This window comes from Panthera pardus, unplaced genomic scaffold, assembly GCF_024362965.1.
Source record: "Panthera pardus isolate Hobbes unplaced genomic scaffold, ASM2436296v1 HiC_scaffold_24, whole genome shotgun sequence".
In the NCBI taxonomy this organism is placed as follows: Eukaryota; Metazoa; Chordata; class Mammalia; order Carnivora; family Felidae; genus Panthera; species Panthera pardus.
In genome coordinates, this window is record NW_026526810.1 from 14,353,228 (window position 1) to 14,376,287 (window position 23,060).

The following is a 23,060-nucleotide window of genomic DNA, read 5'->3' on the forward strand; positions in this document are numbered from 1 at the left end:
AGGCAGGCAAGCAGGGCCTCTTGAAAAGGAACTGCCCAGCTCGTCCACATGTTAGGTGTGGCTACGTGCTGCAGAGGGACTGGTGACTGCCTGCCAAGGTCCCCTGCAGGCAGAGTGGCCCAGTGCAGCTCAACTGGGCTGGGGGTGCCACTGGGAAGCTTCTCCCCAGGGTGACGAGGGTGGTACCTTACATTGTGTGTGCTGCGCCACAGTGCCTTCATCTGTGAGATGGGCCCTTGGCCTTGATGGTCCCTTTTGGGCTCTCAACCCCCAGGATGCTAATGGCCGAGGTCAGCTTGTCAGAACATTTCCTATTCCATGGTGGGGAGAGGCTGTAAGAATGTCCTCCTTCTGAGTGAAATCTGGATTGGGAGTGCCAGGCTTTCTGGGTGTGTGGCCTTGGTGAGGTCGTTTTGACTGTCCACTTTTAGTCTTCATATCTAAGATCTTGACACAACTCCTGTCCCTCAGGGTAGAGTCAATGAGCTTGTGCATGCTGGAAGTAAAGGCTGCCTCCCTGTGAAGCTCCATGTTTGCAGGTGTGTGTGCTGTGCGTTGTACCCACCATTGGGGCAGCTGTGGCCAGGCTGGGGCCCTGCTGTCAAGACCCACCTGAGGGGGCAAAAAGGAGAGGACCAGAGTGAGGAAATGAAGGCTGGGGGAGGGGAGAGATACAGGAAGAGGAAGTGGACAGAATGGTTGCCAAAGGCTCTACAGAGAAGGGCCCCTCCCTTGGTTGCCTAGAGAGCCCTGGGTGTGGGCATGGGGCCCTGGGGTACAGAGCAGGCAGCTGGTTGTGCATGTTGGCAGATGGCAGCAGGAAGGGGGTCGTTTGCTCTGCTCCATGCCCTCTCCCAGGGGCCCTGGCTGACCTTGAAGACTTTTGTTTCTTTGGGGAGGGGGTAGTGCGGGCAGGCAGCCTCAAGTTGGCTGAAGGCTTGTCTGTGTCTAGGAGCAGTTTGGCTTCTCTCTGAGTCTCTGCGGACTTCCCCATGTGGCTGTCAATGACTGGTGCCACCCCAGACGTCACAGCCCAGCACAGCCTGCCAGAGGCTTTTCTGTACTGTGCCCGTTTCCCCCACCCCATCCGTGCCCGGCCCTCTGTCTTTCTTCCCTCCCTTCCTTCCTTCCTTTTCCTTTCTTTTGGTCCAAGAGAAAACCCCTTCCCAGAAGCCTGCACCCGTTCCCTAGTTCCCACCTCCTTACCAGTCCCTGGCAGAAGGGACCGAGTCTCCTGCCTTGAACTTGTGGTCTGTGTCCTGACAGCTGGACGAACTCACCTGGCAGCACCTCTCCAGCAGCCAGAGCCTGGCTTAGCCACCGAGGCTGGTTCTCGCCAGTCCTGTGAGGGCGGACCCAGTGATAATTATGACAGGAACATGGTATATAGGAGGCTGAAGGGACCTTTAACACATGCAAGTTAACAGCTCTGGGTCTGCTGCTGTCAGATTCTTCTCCCTTGCCTTTTAAGTCACACTGGGTCTGTCAAACCACTGATCAGGGAGCACCCTCCAACAAAACAATTTGCAGAGTGACCCAGGGGCTTGAATCCTGGAGGTCCGTCCCCAGGAGCACCTTCCAGAAAGGTAGATTGGACTTCACTGCTATTTTTGAATTTCTCATATTCCAAGGAGCTCCCCTGCCCCCTCCCCCATTCTAAGGGGAATCTATTTTAAGGGGAATTCTGGGGATTGTATTCAGAATGTGCTGAGGAGAGTATGCACGGCCACATGTGGTGTGAATGGGTCTGGCCAGGAACTCACAGGGTTGTTCTGTCAGCTCCTGTTTTAAAATTTGCATTATTGAGGCACCTGGGTGGCTTAGTCCGTTGAGCGTCTAACTTCAGCTCAGGTCACGATCTCTCAGTTTGGGTGTTTGAGCCCCATGTCGGGCTCTACACTGGTTGACCGTGTGGAGTCTGCTTGGGATTCTCTCTCTCCTTCTCTCTCTACCCTTTCCTTGCTCATGCTCTCTCTTAACAATAAATAAAACATTTAAAAAAATAAAATAAAATTTGCGTTATTTGTGGCTAGCATTTCCTAGTTTGCTGTGGATTCTTGTTTTTAACTTTGTGAATAGGTAAATACATTTGCGTGTTTTGAAATCCAGGAGATTTACGCAGTTTTCAAGGCACCCTCTCCTCACCCCTCTGTCCCCAGGTAGTCTGTATCCTCCCAGAGGACCTTTCTACAAGCAAAAGCACATGTCTACACACACTGTTCCTTCTGCTCAGAACCTTGCTTTCCTTCCTCAACAGTACCACTTTAGAGATCTCTCCCCATCAGTTCAGAAAGAGTCCATTCCATTTCTTTTTCATAGTATTCCGTCACATGGGGTTTCCATAACGTATTTCACAGGCCCCAGCTGGAGGACAGGAGTTGTTTTGAGGCTTTTTCTGCATTGAATGACCAGGCCCATATCCCATTTTGTAGGTGTGCAGGTGTATCTGTAGAATAGTTTCCCAAAAGTTGTTTTGTGGGGTCGAAGGTTGCACACATTTGTAATTGGGATCAGCATCACCACGTTGCCCTCCAGAGGGGTTGGGGCACTTTGTATTTCCACTGGCGAAATGTGAGAGTGCGTATTCCTGTGGCTTTGCTACCTGACAGATAAAAAGTAGGATTTCAGTGCGGTTTTGTTGGCATTTGCTCTCTGACAGGTGAAGTTGAGCATCTTTTCAGATATTTGAGAGTCATTTGTGTTTTCTTTTTATCAACTGTCTTATGGGCTTTGCCCATATTTCTATTGAGTGTTGGTTTGTCTTTTAATTTCTGTGTTCTCATTCTGTATTGGAGGTTAGGCCTTTGTGATATGAGCTGCAAATATTTTTTTTTTTCTCAGATTGTCATTTATCTTTTGCCTTTGCTTATGGTGACTTTGTCCATAGTCTGGCTTTTATAGTCAGATTTATCAATCTTTTCATTTATAGTTACTGGGCTTTGATTCTAAGAAAGAACTTCTATCCTAGCATGGTCCTTACTTTCTTTCCAGAAAGTACTTAGTTGTCCTTACACGTTTTTTGGACCCTCTCTCCTCTACCCATCTGAGATGATAATTTGTGCTAAGTGTGTTTCCCACTGTTTTGGTGTTTTGGGGTCTAGTTCTGGCATTTCCTCTCCTCCCCACCAGTCAGTTATCAGCTTCTGTGGCAGTATGTTTGAATATCTGGCAGTCTGGTACCCTCACAGTATTCTTTTTTTCAAAGTTTTCCTAGCTGCTTCTATTTGTTTTTCTGTATGAATTTTAGGATCTAGTTCTCCTATTCCAAAATAAAACAAAGCAACACCCAAAATGCCTACTTCAAAAATACACTTACATCTTTTGTAGGAAGGCAGATTTTGTCTGAACTGTGCCCCAAAGGTAGTGTGTTGCTGCACACAGCCAGGTGCCACCTCCCCCTCTCATCCTGCCAGCTCTGCTTGTGCAGGAGTGTAAGGCAGCATGTGATCAGCAACACCTGTGCGCCGGTAATGGCAGCATGAGACCAGAGTGCCCTGGGGCAGGGCCAGGGCCAGGGCTGCGGCTGTTCCAGCAAAGATGAACACAAAGTGGTATGGGGCTCGAACGTGCAACCAGGTGGTTCCCACCACGGTCACTTGCCACTGACTTGCTCATGAGAGCTCCCTGTCCAAGGGGCTCAGTAGCCCAGGAGCACCCCGCCCCCCCACAACCGGTGATAGTGGTGTATCTCCTATGAGCATGTATGTGCTCCCACTTAACCCTCACAGTAACTGTGAGAAGAAAACAGGCAAGATGGCAACCCCTGAAGCCATCGACAAATGAGTAGGGGTGCAGGGGTGGGGTGGGTGCAGGGCTACTTCCATGCAGAAAGCACCTCTCTGGCTACAGGCAGAGTCCTAGGACAAGAGGGGTCCCCACTGAGTGGGGCCTCACCTCCTCCACTTGTACCATGGGGGTAAGCGCTTCTAGCTGGAGCTTCCCAAGAGAGGGCATCTGCATGTCAGCTCCACGTGGGTCTATAAACCATGGGCGTTTCAGTGATCAATGAAATAGCCAGTGGCCTTCTCAAGAAAGGAAAGTCTGCTTTCCATAATGGGGACAGGCCTTTCTGCTGACCCCAAGGCTGCCCGTTGGCCTGGGTTTCCTTGCAGGCTGACAGCTGATTGGCCCCAATGGTTGGCTCTCTCCCAACCTGCCCCAGCATGGGAGGGTGAGCAGGAGGGACTCGCTGGTATGAAAAACATGTCAGTCTTGATGTGGGGAGCTGGAGGTGGCCCCATACCAGGGGCCACTGAACAGAGCTATGTGTTGATGAGTGACAGCCCATTCTTTTCAGGACCTGGGGTGCTGCGGCCTGGGAGCCTGGGAAAAGGTGTATCTCTGTGGAAGCCTCTCTCTGACCAGCCCCACCCCTCACCACGCTCCCAGACACACATCCGTGGGGATTCCTTGTGCTCACTGAGGTCTCTTCATGTGATCTTAGGTACCCCTGTTAAGTCAATGGATCCATCTGCCCTTTTCCCCGGGGGCCCCCTATTCAGAGATGCATCCCCTCCCTTCTTTCTTCCACAGAGGGGAGCTCAGCGAGGCCTCCCAGAGCCTTGGTTGGCACAGCCAGCCTGAGCTGAGAAGAGCCAGCGGGAGGCCGAGGGGCCAACTGGGGAGATCACTTACTGCCACCGGCAGAAGAGGCACTAGTTTACAGACATTGTTCTGGCTCCGGGTCTTTTTTTTTTTTGCAACGCAAAAGGACCCCCAGGACTGCCCACAAGGGGCTCACAGACCAAAAACTGCCATGTGCAGGTGCTGTTGGAGCCAGGAGGGACCCAATCATCTGTGGGAGCTGGCAGTCTGGCCCAAACTGGTTGGCGCAATTGAGAAAATTGGTAGCATGCCCTTTGGACAGGGGTCAGAGCAGGAGGGAGTCGCTCAGTGGCTCAGGGCGTGAGCTGAAACATGCACACTTCCCAAGCTGCACGTGCAGGTGCAGCTGCCAGGAAGGGGGCAGGGGGCAGGGCCCTGGGCTGGGCGCTCAGTTGGGGGCTTGGGCAGGAGGAAAGCCCCTGTCCTCTTAGCCTGGCTTCTTGCAGCTTCTGGGAGGAACACACTGTCCCAGCCCAGGCCTGTGGCTTGGGCAAGAGGAGCATGTGGGACACAGTGTTCCCTGATAAGATGAGGCAATCGCTCTCACAGCCTCATCGCAGCGCCAAGGAACATTTATGTAACCCCCGCCCTGCGCCCTGTGAGCCCTTGGCCCAGGCGCCCCTGCTGCCCAGCTGCCCTGCTCACGGTGCACCAACAGTACCCCGCCCTGTACCGACCAGTTATCCCGTCTCGAAGTCCTGCCACTTGCATCCTGGCCCCTCCCAAGCCCCCTCCCACAGTGACCCAGCCTTTCCCCACCCAGCTTCCTTCACTCCCTCCCTGTGCACCCTGTACCCCACAAGACCTGACCTCTACCCCCTTGCTCTCACTCTGCCTCCCCCTCCCAAGTCCCTCTCACCATTCTGTCCCACATCCCCAACCCTGGCCTCCTGCAGCCCTGCCTTTGGAAAGTGAGGGCAGGGGGACTGGAGTGGGCCCATCCCAGTCTTAGGCATCAGGCAGGATGCTGCAGAAGGGCTGATCTCCCTTCAGGGTTCTGGAATCTCTGATCAGGTTTCCTATCCTGAGAGGGCCCAGTGTCACTTCTGAGCTAGACTGAGCATTCTCCTTGTGGTGGCCCTGTGGTACTATTGTGTCCTCCTATCACATGCCCAAGAGGAGGCAGATTCAGAATTGAGCCCAGCAGGAGGGAAGCTAGGGTTCATTTAGTCTGGGTGGCCAGCTCCCTGCTGGGCCCCACTCCACTCTGTGTACGATCCCTATATACTCACTCCACCTAGCCACACCACCTTGGAGTCAGTCCTTAGAAGAGCAGTTTTCAAAGTGAGGCCCAGGGACACCTGTAGGTACCTGAGATACTTCCAGGAGACCATGAGTTCAAAACTATTTTCAAAATAATAATAATATTTGTCCCTTATTCTCTCAAAAGAATACAATGAAATATTCCAGAAGGTACATGATGTGTGATGACATCCCCCTGACAGCTACAGGAATGCACATGTGCTTGAGTTTAAATCTTTTTTCAGTTTTAATTTCTAATATGATAAATATCAATGGATATAACCCACATGAACAAATACTCTTTCGGTCCCTCACTACAAGTATGAGCGCTACTGTGGGTGACTCTGTCCCCCTGTCCAGGCTGCCTTTCCCCCAGCTGTTCTCGATTCTTCTGGCTGCTCCTCATTAGCCTCCTGGGTGCTGCTTGAATGTCACCATGTAGAGGCGGGCCCACCCAGACCCTGTTGCTGATCCTTGCCAGCATGAATCATAACTTCTGAGTGTTTTATTCATCTGTTTATTGCTGTCTACCCTCCTGGAATGGGCTGACAGAGGTATAAAGGATGGAATCGGGGGGACTCTGCATAATGACCCTGTCCCCAGGGCCAGACAGAGAGTCTGTGTTCAATAAAAGTGCTGAGCTGCTGTTACCCAGATGGACCAAGAGCTGTGTGCTGGCCTAGGGGTGATGCTGGACTTTCCTTGCCTTCTGCCACTCCAGGCTACCTGGTACCAACATCCCATCCTATTGGATGCTACAGTTCTGTGTGGCCCACACATCATTGTAGCCCAACTATAATTATACCCCTCAGATGCTTCCCAGAGCTGCAAACATAAGGACCTTGAAAAGGACAAGCTCCCAATGAGGGCCCAGGGTTTATTAGAAAGCAAGGGTGAGTCTGAATTTGGGTTGGTCTTCCCCTACTGCCACCATGGGCCTAAATTTGAAAAGACACAGGTGTAAAAAATAGTGGATGAGAGCAATAATAATAGCTAACATTTCATAGGTAGCATTTGGCATGTGTCAGGCACAGTGCCAAGGTCTGGTCGTGTGTGTGAGCCCATGGGATCACCATGTGTACCCCACTATAAGGATGTGGTAGTATATTCATTTCCTGTGGCTACCATAACAAATTACCATAAATTGGGTGGCTTAAAATAACAGAAATGCACTCTCTCACTGTTTTGGAGGGCAGAAGTCTAAGATCAAGGTGTTTGCAGCTCACTACCTTGCCCACCTCTTTTCCTTCTGAAGGCTCTGGGGGTGGGGTGGGGGAATGGAATCCATTTCATGCTTCTCTCCTAAATTCTGGGGGCTGCCCTACAGTCTTTGGAGTTTCTTGGCTTATAGATACATCACTCCAGTCTCTTCCTCTGTCATCGTTTGGCCCTCTCTTCTCTTCTTTTCTAAAGGACACTTGTGATCTCATTTCAAGACCCTTACCTTAATTGTATCTACAAAGACGCTTTTTCCAAATAAGATCACAAGTTCAAGGGATTAGGACTGGGACATCTTTTTCGGGGAGCACTCTTTACCCCACCATAGGCAATGAGGTACTTATCTGAGGCCACACACATCAGTATACTGTGAGAACAGATCTAAGCCTCATCTGTCAGACGTGGCACACCAAGCTCTTGAACTCAGCACCTAGTCACAGGAAAATGAAACTGTTGTGTTTAATGCTGGACCTTTCCAAACATCTAATGACCAATGTGCATTGTGAAGTTCCTAGACTGGACTTAGCATGTAGCATTTCTCAAACTTTTTTTGTTGACGAGATTTTTTTTCCTCCAGAACCAATTAACAATGTATTCAATTCTAAAAAGACACATAACACAGAAGAGCTTACAACAACAAAAAATCCTGTTCCCAGTGAGGCATCACTTTCTAGAGACCAACACTGCTCTGATTTTAGTTGTCTTGGTAGTTACCGCCATAAATGAATTATATGATATATACATACATACATACATATATATATATATATTTTTTACTGTTCTTTGATGTATCAGATTTATATATGATGCGTTATCTCCCTGCCATGAAATTGAAGGATTTACCTCATTTCTACCCCTCCCCTCACCTCCTCCTGAATTGATGAATATATTATATATTTTTTTGTTGTTGATTATCCTTATAACTTTAACCTCATTTAGGCATTTCCTTTGTGCATGTGTGTGTTCCTACCTTTCTCTTAAATCCACATTCTCTACTGGGGGCCATGAGTCAGTTGTATGGGCTTTGTCTATAACATTGATTCTAAATACTGACAACTAGTTCTAGGGTTCACATGACCATAACTGTGTAAAGATTGCTTCCATATGCCAGGGCCTGTGGTGGGATTTCATTCCCTCCTGCTGCCTCATGGGGTTGTTGTGAAAGATAAATATAACATACAAAAAGCCCGTAGAACAGTGTTTGGCTTATATCTTGTAGCACTTTAGATTGCTTCAAATTTAGATCCCAGTTTTCTTGCATGTCTTCTATTCTTCCTGGAGTTTGTAATTGCCTCTCTTTTTTCTTTTAACCAAAGAATAGTATGTGCCTTCACTGTGTCCTGAAGTTTATTCAGCCTCTTGATCATACTCTGATGCATGGAATTCACCTTCTTCTTGGAACTATCCCCCTGTGAATCCTGCCTCTGTGGCCACCAGGTCTCTGCCTCACTCTTATCTTGAGATGCCCCTTCATTTTTCACTAATTTCTCTGGCTTCTCATTTTTTCTTTTCCCATTTTTGCTGGAGTTTGAGAGGTAAACTTGGAAGACCCTGTTTCTTTTTCATCGAGCATCCAGTGTGATTTACAAGAAGTTTGGTATTCCCTCATGGTTGACTTGGTGTTTGTTCTCACCTCTTTCTAATAAGTTTTGTGATCTCTTCATTTTACCCAGTGTTCTGACTTTGCAGAAATTCTCAGCATTGCAGAAATTCTTGCAGCAGGAGCCTTTACTTACTACCCTGCCCACCTCTCTGCCAGCCCTTTCCATGTTACTCTCCTGTCTTGTTTGATTCTGACAGATACTGTTTTCTTGTTTCTTTGGTAATTTACTCTCCTCCATTTTTTCTTTTCTTTTTTCTAACGAACAGAAATTATTTAAATATATTGCACCCCCAGGATTGATTCCCTGTAACTCTGAACTATCATTTGTAACTATCAGATAGTTTTGGGATATGATGGTTTGCTCTCTTGATTTTGAATTCTCCTCCCACACACCCCCTTTCCTGCTCCCCCCCAAAGCCCCTGTAAAATCACATGTGCAACATGTACATGTAACATGTAACAACATATACAGCCACACAGAGCTCTTAGTTTCAGCATTACTAGGAGGCAGAGAACACTGCAACATTCACATATTTTCAGAGCTTTTTTGATGTTGTTCCATTTTTTATGGGTTATTTCCTTCAGTATATTTCCATCTGTTCTATGAAATTTTTGTTTGGGCAATAATACTCTCAATTTCTAAACACTATTTTTTGTCCTCTGAACTTCCTTTTGATGGTATCATGTTCACTTTATGCATGAAATTTTGTCTGAAAATTTTCTCAGAATACTAATTCAAAGTTTTAGGTTGACATTCTCTTCTGTCCCTTGGCTTCACTCTTTTTCCTCTGGAGTCAGCTTTGTTTTGTTGCTCTTGGACTTTTCCCTTTCATCTTGCTGGTTTTCCTTGGCCATCTGGCCATCCTTGAGTGTTTATATTTAAGGTTGATGGGCTCATTTAGGGTGGGTGGCATGGATTTCCTCTGCTGGGCACAGGTGCACCAGCTTCAAGGACTGGCTGAAGGCTTTAGGGCCTGGGGGTGGGGGGCGGAGAATGGAAAGGGTGGCGGTGTGGCCACCCCCAGTGCCATAAGGGCTGCATTCTGGGGTGCCAGGAGCCCCTGCTGATTCTCCCTGAGCAGTTGATACCATTTTTTTGTGGTTCAGAGTTTGCCTGGGTAAATGATGGCCTGTTCCTTCCTCTGAGGGATGGGAGGGGTGAGGTCCTCATTGAAGTCTACCTTTGTTACCTCCCTCTCAGGGAGTGTTCTGAGTAGCCACCCTTGTCTGTCACTGTGTTTGGGTCTGCAAGAGCCTGTTGCAGCCTCTTGTTCTGCTGGCTGTTACCTATTGGCCACACTGGAGGTTGAAAGAGCAACATGAGAAGCAAATTACCTCGTCTGGGCTCCTTATGTTATTGATGAGGAAACTGAGGATCAGAATAGTAGTAGAGCACTCAGGTTGGGAATTGTCTCTTGGCCCTGCAGGGGTGTGGGGCTCTGGAGTGTGGCTCCCTTCAGGCCAGTGTGAGGCAGCTGGACCCTCCCTGGTAGGCCTGCAAGTCCTCCCTGGGCCCTAGACCCTTTACTCCGGATTCCCAATCTCAGATCCTGAAGATGGGCCTGATCTGCCCTTGGGCCAGGGCCAGGGGTGCCTGCACAGGTTGTTGGGGGTCATGCTCTGCCGTGTGCTTGGGACTGCCACCGCCAGGGGCCTTGGGCCCTGCTATCACAGTTACTGAGAAGCTGCCATTTCATCCTGGGAGATGCCTGCTGCCTTCCTTGGGTACTGGCTGGAGGGCACAGGCATGGCACATGTTTGCCCTGATGGGTTGGTTACAGGCCGGTGGAGAGGGAGGGGACGCGGCTAGGGATGGGGAAGAGCAGGCTGCGTGGAGGGCAGGGCCAGGACCGGTGACTGATGCGCTGCCCTGTCGCCCCGCAGGTGAAAGACCCTTCGCCTGCAGCTGGCAGGACTGCAACAAGAAGTTCGCGCGCTCCGACGAGCTGGCCCGGCACTACCGCACGCACACAGGCGAGAAGAAGTTCAGCTGTCCCATCTGCGAGAAGCGCTTCATGCGCAGCGACCACCTGACGAAGCACGCACGCCGCCATGCCAACTTCCACCCGGGCATGCTGCAGCGGCGCAGCGGGGGCTCACGGACCGGCTCCCTCAGCGACTACAGCCGCTCCGATGCCAGCAGCCCCACCATCAGCCCGGCCAGCTCGCCCTGAGCGCGGCCGCAGCCCGACGCAGCACAGCCCCGCCCACCCCTCCGCGGGCCCCGCCCACCCCTGGCCGGCGAGGACCCTCCGCCCCAACTACAGCCATGAGCAGATATGCTCGCCCTTCCTTTTGTGATGCCGTGTCTTTTCCTTTTGTAATGAGAAAGAAAGAACTTTCTGGAGTCAAAACAACAACACAACAGACAATTTTCTTCACCTCAGGTGTCAAAGTGAATTTGTAAAAAAACAAAACAAAAAATTTTCAAAAAACACCATCCACAAATTGCACAATAAACATACCCACAAAGGTGAGATTCAGTGGTGTTGAACCCCTCCCCCCCTTTCTCAGGGATGGACATGTTCCACGAGGTCAGTGAGGACACCCCCTTCCTGCCGCCTTATTCTGTACATAGATTTGCACTCTGGAGTTTTCTGTTAGGTTCGGGAACACACTGGGGACAAAGACTGAGCAATGCAGGTGGAGCTCAGTGTCTGGCCCTTGGGTTAGTCCGTCAGTCATTTCTGAGCGGATGTGGTCACTGACATTTGCTTCCAGGCCAGATTCCTCAGCAGGGGGCCCCAAGTCTCCACGCAGCCGCCAGCCTCTGCCCCAGAAGCCCGGCCGGGCTCAGGACATAAATGATTCAGAGGGATGCCTTAAGCTGTGCTGGGTGAAAGAAGCACTCCATCTGGGGAGACCACAGAGGCGCCTCCCCTCTGCGGGGCCCTGCCAGTCTCCCTGTCCCTGCCTCCAGGAGCCTCTCTTTGGGCCTCTCAGCACTGGGAGCAGAGGTGCAAGCCCCAGCCAGTCAGACCACTGCACCATCCGAAGTCCAATGCGACAGGGCCCGGACCACACCTGCCCCACCCTTGGCCTGCCTGAGGCGCATGCCCTGCACAGGGACACCGGCTAGTTTGTGTCCTGCAGAAGGTACATGGGGACCTCTCACTTTTATCATGTTCTCTGACTGGAAAATAGAGGCTAGGAATCCTGGTGTTTTCAAAGATGTCTGAAAGTGTCTCTGGTGCCTCCAGTTCCTGTGTTCTCCTGGACCCGTCCTGCTATCAAGACACCTTTGTTGGAAACAATGGGGAAGGTTGTTGGGCCACCTTGCCAGAGGCCCCGTGTGTGTGGTCGTGCATGCAGCATCACTCAGTGCTTCACAGAGACAGTTCTGTAGCAAGAGACCGGAACATTGTGACTTGGAACTTTACGGGAGTGGTGAAGCAGATGTTATGGGAAATGCTGTCAGAGAACGTGCATTCTGTTTGCTCCCCAGGGAACACCAGACAGAAACTTGTGGGAAATACTTTGCTCTGACCCACCGTGTTCCCAGCTCAGAATTAGCAAACCTCCAGCTTCTCCATGAGCTTTGCACCCCCTGGACTTCTCCCTTTCCCTCCCGTTTCTCCCCTTCTGCCTGGGAGGCCTCAGCCCACACCCTGCCTGTGGCACATTAGGGCTGTGGGGGCTCCATCGCCAGCGTTCTCCTGCCAGGGGAGGAGGAGCAGAGAGCTGAGCAGTTCTCGTGGAGCCCCAACCTTGAGCCCTGGTGAGGCAGTCAGGCTGGGCTCCAGCGTGCTGCTCCTCTGCAGACATTTGGAGGTTCCACCTGAGTGCTGCCCAGGCACCACCCTTTCCTTCCTCCTGAGATTTGGGGCCTGTAAATACAAGCCCCCAGGACAGTGCGTGTGTGTGTATGTGTGTGTGTGTATGTGTGTGTTGGGGTGGGGGGTGGGTTTGGGGTGGACTTGGGGTATCTTGCAGAGACCTCTGCTCATTTTGGTGAGGAGGAATGACCCTTGGGACCTCAGAGGGCTGTAGATGGGCTTCCTGGGCCCAGAGTGCCTTGGTTGTGGCCACCCTGCTTCCACCCTCACCCTGTCACGGCATGGGGTGCAGCACAGAGAAGCCGTAGACACCCAGGCCTGGCTGGTGCTCACAGCCTGTGGCCGTTGCTTTGGGCCAGCACCTTCTGTCCATAGTGACCACAAGGGTGGCAGTCTGCTGTTGACAGCACTTGGGTGCCCCTTTCTAACTCCACTGTGTGTCATCTGGGATTGACGGGTGGCATGGTGGTGGCTTCCAAGTAGCATGTTAGGTACCAGGTTGGGCAGTAGTGTTGTTCTTGCTGTGGGTGGAAGCCAGGCAGGGCCAGGGGATCGGGTGCAGAGCTCACTGCCCTGGCTGCCGGGCCCTACTCGGGCTGCCTGCTTGCATTTGGTCTGGGAGAGAGGGTGGAATATCCTGTAGAGACCTGGACAGAAGAGCGCCCTGAGTGCTCAGTGTGAAAAATCCTCCTGCCCAGTTCCAAAGTGAGGCCCGGAAGGCCCTCAGGGGCCCCTCCCAAAGTTGTTTCCGTGTGAGGCAGAGAAAGCCACACTCTGAATACATTTCATGTCTCAGGAACTCACATTCCAGGTTCAGGAATTTTATTCCAAAGTCCTTTGGTGTGCTCACCGTCCACGGGTCCCCGAAGGCAGAGAGAGGAGGCTGTGGGTCTCTGGGAGGCCAAAATGCTGTCCTCTGGAGGAGCCGGGAGTCTCCTTGTGATCTGCCTACTGGCATCTCAGAAGGAGGGTTTCTAACCCCACTTCTGTCTGCACATAAGAAGGGGAGTAAGGACTCTAAACCCAGTCATCTTGGAATAAAAGAAGAGCTGGTTTGTTTTAGAGGTGGGGTGGGGGGTGGGGGAGGGAAAGTGGGTGTTTGCTGTTTCCAAAGAGAGCACTTAATTTAATTTTTCCTCTAAATGACCCAGGGCTGTTCCGTCGGATAGATGGAAGGGTAACATTGCCTTAAAACAGAAATATGCAGGCATTGGCTATTTTTGGCAAATGAGTGTGTCTTCGTTCCCAAAGCAGTGCTGGTCTAATGGCAGGGTGCGGTCCTTCCTCTAGGGGCCTGGCCTGGGAGATGGGGCACTGCTCTGCTGACTTAGGGCACCTGGAGAGAATTCCCGCCTGGCACCCCTGGGCACTAGGCCTGGGGCTCCAGTCGGACCATGCCAACTCATCTGGGGCTAAAATTCATCTCACTTGAAGGGTGGGAAAAATCCATGAACCTTGGTGAGGTTTAAATGGGCTCTCACTGGCATCTCATCATGAAATGAGTGCTTGTGGAAGGGGGCGGTGGACCTTGGAAAGCTGGCCCCCCTGGGCCTCTGCTGAAAGGTGTGGACCCTCTTGAAACAACCTGCATTTTCTTCTGAAATGTAGAATGTCTTCCCAGCCTGGGTCTGTTTCAGGGTCTTTCATTTTTCTGGTTTATGGCCATGCTTGCCCAGCTTCAGTGTGATTGAGGAACCCATAGGACTCCTAGAAATAATAGTGAAAACTCAGACCTTTATTTTGTAGCAGACTTGTTCTCAAAGGCCAAGGGGGCAGAGGTCTCAAGATGAAGGATGCCTGAACAAAGGAAGAGTTCCCCTCCAAAAAGTCCTAAAAGGGACCCTGGACCCAACCATCAGCAGGCTGGTGTTTAGCTCACATCCCAAATAAGAAAGCCCCTCTTTGCATCAGCCATGTTAGGGGACCAGTTGTTGGCTCCCCATATGCCCACTGAATCCTACAGCCATCCAGAAAGAAACATGAACACAGCAGTTTCCACAAAGGGCCCTGGGTCCTCTTCTGTAGGGTGCTATGTAGGAACAGGCAGTGATGCCCTTGATGGGAATATAGTCCTGGAGGTGCCCTACCTGCATCCCACTACACCCCCACTTATGGCACTTTGAGGTGCAGGACACCCCCCCACCACCCTTTATTCTGAGGCCATGCAACCGGGCAGGTGCAGGATTCGCCACGGTGCAGCCTCCAGGTGCAAACATCAGTGGCAGTGGGGTCCCCAGATCTCACCATGCCCTGGCTCTCCGCTCAGACCAGTGGAAGGTGATTCAGAGATAGGGACAGACAGGCCACAGGTGGCCCCCAGCCCACTTTTTGGGGCATGAAGAGAGGGCTGGTGGCTTTCTAGGGTCCCAAGAGGAGTGTGGCAGAACTGGGGTCTCCATTTGAGCCTTCTGCTGCCCAGCCCAGTCTTCAGAAGACCCAACCTCCTTTCTTGCCAGAAGCAGGTGCTAAGGTGGACTGCACAGGATCCTAGCACAGGATCCTAGCACTCCTTGGGGACTTCATCCTCAGCAAGCTGGAGTGCCACCTAACAAGAAAGTGTGATCTGAGCAATAGCATCCCCTTGTTTTCTGACTCCTGATTTGGGCTTGTTTACCAGGCTACCTGATGATTTTGACTTCTGGCAGGTAACATGGATTTTTTTTTTAAACCCATTTTTACAAAGTCATTCAGTCAAAAACACAGTGCTGGAAGGTTTAAAGTGTCTGATGTATTGGTCACATTGAGACCAGTAAGAAATGCTTTGTAGGTCACCCACATCTTTTTTGCTATCCAAAGATTGCATATGCGATTCTGGTGGCCATATTTTCCAAAGCTAAAATGGAGGGTGTGGGCTAACACTTTCTGAATGCAGGGTTGCCCTGGGAAAAGCCTGCTTCTGTGACTGATATTCCTCATTCTAAGGTTAGGTTTCGAAGGTTTGTCCAAGACACATTCCAGAGAATTTTGTACCAGAATTTGGATGTACAATCCAGCTTACTACTGATAAATGCCTGAATGTCATTTAGGGAGAGGCCCTTCCCCCACCCACTGTCCTGTCCCTCACTGGTTAGAAGATTGGATTCGGTGGTGGGAGCTGTGAGCCCCGGATCCATGAGGGTAGAGGGGCCATACCTGGTTTCTTGGTTTCTACTGACCCCCTGTAGCAATGTTGGACTTGGCAGTGCGTCCAGCTGGCCCTGCCCAGCCTCTCCCTTCTTATGCAGCTTTAAAACCTTACTACTTTTATTTAAAGATGAACAGGATGGGAGGGGAGTGGACCACAGGAGCAGCTTTCTCCTAGGGCTCAAGGGAAGCTTCCCAGTGACACATTGACAGGATGCTGTACACGCTCACTTAGAAACCCAAGTATGTGTGAGCTGAATGCCTGCAAGACAGCCACAGGTCTGGTCAAAGATTTTCCTTCCCACTCAGAGCACAAGGGCTGGGTGTACCGGCCGGATCCCTCCCCAGCCTGCCCTCTGTGTGGGGTGAGAGGGTCATTTCCCAGGGCGGCTCAGACACCACTTGGGGAGCAGTGTGGTGGCCATTCCTGGTCAGGGTGCCCATGGGTGGGTGGGTGGCTTCGCTCTTTAGTCTCAGCCCGGAGAGTCCATGTGCCTAGTGCCGGGGATCCCAAGGGCTCAACGGTGTCAGCACGAGCTATGCATTGTGGGGCCTGGGGCTTGCTGTGGTTCCCACAGAACCAGGAATAACTTGTGTGGATATGTTGGGTGCATGAGTCAGCCACCCCAGACCCACACAAATGACCCCTTCCCCATCCAAAGCCATTGATGGAGTTTCTCTGGAATCGTTTGCCAAAATCCCAAGGCAGAATCCAAGGGTCCAAGACCATTTCCATGGAGCACACATTTTCCTTTTCTGTAGGAACATTTTTTTTTTTTTTTCTTTTTAACCAGCACCACACCATGCTTCCGAAGGCCACGTTTCATCTTTCCTGGATCACTACAGTGAAGTATTACAGTTGTACAGTTCCCAATCTGGCCTTGGCTTGCTCGGATAAAACTTTGTATGTATTTTGTATGGCATAGATTCTATATTGTAATGATGTCCTATGCAAAAAGAAAAAAAAATTAACTAAATTGTAAATTTTATTGTTTTAACGTGTATGCATGTTTAGTGACGTTTACATTTTGAAATAAAATTTATGATTCATTATTTTATTTGCCAGAGCTGGTTCCTTGGAGAGGCCCGGGGTGGGGGAGGGGAGGGACCAAAATGGACCAACTCCAGCAGCTATATGTAATTGCCTGAGGGGCAGTAACCGACCCTGAGCTTTGTAGGCCTTTTATAGAATAGAAGGCTTTGCAGAAAGTGGGTGCCCCTCTGGCTATCCCCTGCCTATTTCAGCTTATCACATTCCCACCCCTCAACTCTTCTCCCTCCCCCACAAAAAGCTCAGCCTGACAATTCCATCCTTCAGAGCATCAAGGAGAAAGGTAGACCCCAGGGAGGCACTGATGACAGGACCCTGAGCAGGGCATAGTGCTGGTCCCTAGAACCCCCCCCCCCCCATAAACACCTGCTCCCCAGGGCAGCAGCCCCATTTCTCAACTCCAGTTGCCCTCCGAGGGTCTGAAAGTCTGTCAGACTACACTGTCACTCAGCCAGATGGCTGCCTGCTCCCCTTGCCCCTGCCCAGGGTCCAAAGAGTGACCTGTTTGCAGCCACAGAAGACCCTGAGGTTGGCTGTGGGAACGGACCCCAAAGCACACTGCCACAAGTGCCAGGTCTGGGGCGCTGGGGACTGGCATGGTATGTGTTGATACCAGAGCTCATTCAAGTCTTCTGTGATAATTAAGCACCCCTGGCTGCTCCCTTACCACCCAAATCAGGGCATTTCCATAGCAGGCAGTATAAAGCCTGTAGCTGGCAGGAAGAGATGGGCCCCAGACCTGTGCCCGAAGAGCATGGAGGGAAGGTGCAGGTGCAGCCCTGCCGTCGCAGCCCCCAGCCAGGTTCTCATCCAGGACTGAATCCGGGTCTGTGCCTGATTCTTACGTGATCGCCTACTGTTGAGAGAACACATGAAAACACGAAATGGAAAATAGTAATAACGAAAAGCACTGCAGTCAATCAAAGGTGATTTTTCCTAAACCTGGAAAACATCTACACTGGCAGGTGTTTCCTGATAAAATCTTTTCTGCAGCATAGATTAGGAGGAGGAGCTGTGAAGTCCCTGTTAGGGGACTGACACCTGTTAGGAAAACAGGGCTTGTTTTCAGACAAAAAACTTTTAATATGGAGACAGAGCCCAGTCTTGGTCGGAGGATTTTCCCAGGAAGGTGATCGTTCTTCCTTCTCAGAGACTGTTCCTTTTTGCTCAGGAACTCCCTGATTGCGGCAAGCTGAATAGATTCACTTCCATAAATAGGTGTGTGTTGAGAGGAGCCCAAATGCTTTATAAATATTAACGGGGTGGGGGCAAATGCAGCCATCAGTTGTGACATCGCTGCTGAGGTTTGCAAGAAGTTTTGGGTTCCTTCTGGTGTTCCTTTCCAGAAGATGGGGGCCTGGCATTCAGGAAGCCTCCATCTCAAGCCCTAGGGGTGTCCTGAGACCTTGAGAGGCACCCAGTAGCATAGAAGGAAGAAAATGTTCAAGCGATAGATTTTCCTGGTGTTTAAAAAACCAATGCAATGAGGGGCACCTGGGTGCCTCAGTAGGTTGAGTGACTGACCCTTGAATTCGACTCAGATCATGATCTCATGGTTCCTGAGATTGAGCCCCACGTCAGGCTCTGTTCTGACAGCACAGAGCCTGCTTGGGACTCTCTCTCTCTGTCTTTCTCTCTCTGTCTCTCTCTGTCTCTCTCCCTCTCTGCCTGCCCCTCCCCCCTCTTAAAATAAATAAACTTAAAAAAAAAACCAATGCAGTATTGCGTGTGGCATAAACAGCACATAAGCAGTGTGGGGGGAGGGTCTGTGATAATAGGATATCAGAACTGAGCAGGTACTGGGTGTTACAGAGTGGTCAGCCCCCAGACACTCCTTGCCCAACACCCTCTGCTTTTTTATCAGGACCTTGAATTACAAAGTCAAACTTGGGGCAGTTAGGTGAAGTATGCAGTGTCAGGGAGGGTTTGCACCTGGATGGGAATGTAGTAGTAAAGTTCTTGGATAACAGAGTGAGGATTCAAAATGACATTGGCAGCCAGTAGAAGGACAGCAAGTCCCTGATCATAGCCAGCAAGACGAAGTGTGCCTATACCAGATAAGATAGACCCATCTTACCACATCAAATCTGGAGGCGATCCAGCCTATGGCTGGTTGGTGCTGACCTGCAGCAGGTCTCTGGGGGACACAGGGCCTGGGAGTAACCAGACAGTGCTGTCTTTGAGAAGGTGGAGGCTGGCATCTGGTTGAGACATTGTCAGAGGGCAGAGGCTGGCCATGGCTCACAAACTACAGGAACTTACCATCATTTGGCGCTGGCTTGCAAACAGTGACCACCCCACTGCTGGAGGTATTCAAGCAGAGGCTGAAATGCTACTGGCCACAAATGCCATAAAAGAATTCTGGATGGGAGCCTGTTTAGTAGGCAAAACTAAGGCTGCAGTATTTTTCAGGAGGACCCACTGGGGCATGATCCTCTTAAACTATCTCTTTGTGGCCTTGTCAGTCATGTTGGGGGTGCAGGCTGGTGTTTGGTGGGTTGGGCTTGACTGCAGAGGGCTTCAAATAACACGTTAGACTGTGTAACTGATTCCAAGGACCTGGGTGGCTCAGTACATTCTAATCAAACCTCACATATCCCACGATAAAATTCCCGCCATTAGCACCACTTCTAAGGTCTGATGAGAGGAAAATGGTTTAGCCCAGTGATGGCACCTGGCTACTCCTGGCAAGGTGGCCACCTCCACACTAACTTTGCCACCGTCACGGATCAGAGACTCCACAGCAGTGGTGCACAGGACAGGCAGGTTTTGATGGAGATGGTGTTGGAAGCATACAGCCTGTGTTAGTTTCCTATTACTGCTGTAATAAATCACTACAAACGTAGTTGCTTAAGGCAAAACATTTCTATTCTCTGCTCTGCTCATCATAGCTCTGGATGTCAGAAATCTGAAATGAATCTGATAAGACTAAACTCAAGGTGTCATCAAGACTGGTTCCCTCTGGAACATCTTTTCTTGATTGAAGAAATGATGCCTTGACTCCTGGCCCCTGCATCCATCTTCCAAGCCAAAAGTACAGCAACTTCTCTCTTCTTTGACCTCCAACTTCCCTCTTATAAGGGCCTTTGTGACTACATCAGGCCCATCTAGCAAGTCTGGGATAATCTCCCCACCTGCCCGGGTCCTCACAGCCTTGCTGCACCCGCCCTGAGCCAAGGGAGAGCACAGTGCCACTCAGGCTACAGCCGAGAAACGCTGGGCCTGATCAACTCCCGCGTGGCAGGAGAACCCTGTGGTCACACAGTAGATTAAATTGGACTGGGCTTCTGCCACTTGCATTTTGTAGCCCTTCACAGTATTTTCCTTCAGTTGTCAGCTCTGAAAAGTGGAAATAACAACAATGAAAATATTAGTCACTGTACTTGAGTTCTTTTTTTAAAAGCGGGGTGTCTGGGTGGCTCAGTTGGTTAAGCGTCCGACTTCGGCTCAGGCCATGATCTCACGGTTCGTGAGTTTGAGCCCTTCGTTGGGCTCTGTGCTCTTAGAGCCTGGATCCTGCTTCAGATTCTCTGTCTCCCTCTCTCTCTCTGCCCCTACTTGCTCATGCTTTCCCTCTCAAAAATATAATAAACATTTAAAAGTAAATAAATAAAAATAAAAAAGTGATTGTCCCTCTCGCAGCCATCTCACTCAGAGCGAGGCTGAGTCTCTGCACCAGACACAGCTGGACCCAGCTTTCAGTTCTGAATGTGCCACCTGAACAGCCCTAGAGAGGTCCTTCTCTAAGCCTTGCCTTCCTCAGCAGGGAAGCAGCCATGGCCGGGGGCCACACAGGTTTGTTGTGAAGTTTGCATGGAGGCCCCAGATGTCAGGCGCCAAGTCAGCTGGAATTGCGCCTGTGCCCAGGCTCCCTCCGGCCTGGCCTCCACTCCCACTTGCAACCTCCAAGTCACCAGCAGTTATGAGGCTCAGGCCTCTTGTTAGGGCCCCCGCAGCCAAGCAGATCCCTTTTCCCACGAAGGCTCCTATGCAGCCATGACTACCTGCTCCCCACACCGGAGACAGATGGCCCTGCAGTCATTACCCTCAGTGACAAACGGGTTCCATGACAGCGTGAGGCCTGGGGAAGCCGCACTCAGGGATTTAGTCTGCTTCTCTGCCCCCGTCCCTGTCACTCTGTCATAGTGTTTTCTATTCCCATTCTCACAGCAGGGCAGTGAGTTATTTATTAATTCCCCAGGAGCACTGGGTGAGTATCAACAATAAATATCAATATGATTTGCATAATCAATAGGCTTCCTCCTCAGAGGAGTCCTCAGCATGCAGAGCACCCCATGAGGTCTGCTTATTGATTTATTATTGCTTTTGGAAAATGGTTACTGAATGCTGGCTCTGATGAACGTAAACTATGCCCTGTCTTTTGCCTGTCTCCTGCCCTTTCTAACTATAAGCCCATTCTGGAAGGTTAGCTGAGACTGATCGCAGGCCTGCAAGGGCAGGACACCCAGAGCAGGGAGGGTGGCTCCATCCAGGGTTCTGCAGCTCTCTCCCAACCATGGTCCAGGGAATCGCTTATGTGAATCTTTCACCTTGGGGAGAGCAGCTGTGGCTAGTGCTTGAGCTTTTTGCATAATGGAAGCACAAAGCCCACATCGAGGAGAGTGGGTACCTCTACCGTGGGGAGCACAGGACCCTGTGAGATGCCCAGGGTCAATGTCAGTGGTGACCGGCTTGTGCCTGGGTGGGTGCCGGGTGGGGGGGGTGTCAAAACTCACACTTCCATTACACTTCCATTCACACTTGTGAATGCAGCAAATATTAAATAATAAAACACTTAAAAGAAAACTATCTGTTAAAAATACCAAAATGTTTAAAATAGCATAAATATGAATAGGGGATTGACTTAACTATGTGACATCTACTATCTCCAGTATCCAATATATTAAGTAAAAAAAAGGCAGGTTATAAAACAGTTTGTGGGGCGCCTGGGTGGCTCAGTCAGTTAAGCGGCCGACTTCAGCTCAGGTCACCATCTCGCGGTCTGCGAGTTCGAGCCCCGCGTCGGGCTCTGGGCTGATGGCTCAGAGCCTGGAGCCTGCTTCCGATTCTGTGTTTCCCTCTCTCTCTGCCCCTCCCCCGTTCATGCTGTGTCTCTCTCTGTCTCAAAAATAAACGTTAAAAAAAATTAAAAAAAAACAGTTTGTAAACTATAATCACCTGTTATTTAAACATTTTTCTCATCTGTTATTTAAAAATATAATAATATATATATGTATATATATATAGTGTGTGTATATATATATATGCATAGAAAGATTACTGGTAAGAGACAAAGCTCAAGCAGTTTTATATTTAGTAGAAATTACAAATTATTTTTCTTTACTTATTTTTATTTCTTTTTTAAGTTTTCACACCCACTCAGGTATAACTTTTGTAATTAAAAACTACCAGAGCACTTTTATGAAGCTAAGAGCTTGTCAAAGGTAAGCTGGGAAGCTCACCTCCCACCCCTCAGGAGATGTCCACTGGCGTCCATGACTGTGACCTTATGGAGAGCAAAACACACCCCAAGGGCTCCTAAACACGCATACATGCAAGGAGGAACGTGCCCAGTGGCTGTCTGCACAACTGTGCAAAGGCACAATGCAGAAGCAAGTGCATCAAACTTATCCAAAAGCAGTGCTGCATAAAGAAAGCAAACTGCAAAAATGAAGCACTGTCATAGAGTGACATGCTTGTGAGTGCTGGAAACACAGGGCAATGACATGCGTTCTTCGTGCATCCATACCCATAAGCCAAGTGTGCAGAACATGTTGGGGAAGTCAGGGCAGATGGCTCAGAAGGCTTCACCTGTACCTGCTAGGTGGTGGGAGTTAAGGGTTTTTTTTTTCTTTCTCCATATTTGCTCTAGATGTAAAATGTTTGACGATTTTATATATGGTCCAAGGATTTGGTTCCCGCATCTGAGCTTGTCCAGGCAGGCTTGAGGGCCATCCCTGCAATGTGCAGCCTGAAGTGTGCTGAGATGGCTTTGGGCTACCCCCCAAGCTGGGCAAAGCCTGGCACCAGGAGCATGGCTGCTGGCTGGGACAGAAGCTGTACAACACAAGAAATAAAAATAGAACTGCTCCAGTCAGAGGGAAGCGGCAGGGCGGGGGCTGGGGGGTGGGGAGGAGGTGAGCTCCTGGATGGGAAGTTTCTGCAAGGAGAGAAGTGTTCATTGATCTGAGACTAGGGAAGGATGCAGGCCCTGAGTGCAGGGTAGGGTCCTGGTTACCTGCTGTGGTACCTGGAGGCGCCATCTGGGGGTGGAGGTTGGGGCTCATTATTCCTCATCCCAGCTGGCACTGTACCCTTAGTAAATGTTTGGAACTGCTTTTTTTTTTTTTCATGTATACAGTAGAGTAAGGAAGGCATGCTTTGTATACATTTGGTGATGGTTGCAAAACTGATTGAGAAAGTTCCAGTAAAACAGCAAAAT

At 50.3% G+C, this 23,060-nt stretch overlaps 1 protein-coding gene across 1 annotated transcript in view; it reads left to right on the forward strand.

Annotated features, from left to right (window-relative positions):
- Positions 1–16,620, forward strand: part of KLF13 (KLF transcription factor 13) — a 50,701-nt gene extending 34,081 nt beyond the window's left edge. Inside the window, exon 2 of the mRNA XM_019460022.2 lies at positions 10,553–16,620. Within this exon, the coding sequence (XP_019315567.1) occupies positions 10,553–10,842 (290 nt within the window). The 3' untranslated portion in view covers positions 10,843–16,620. The remainder of the gene's footprint in view (positions 1–10,552) is intronic.
- The last annotated feature ends 6,440 nt before the right edge of the window (positions 16,621–23,060 follow it).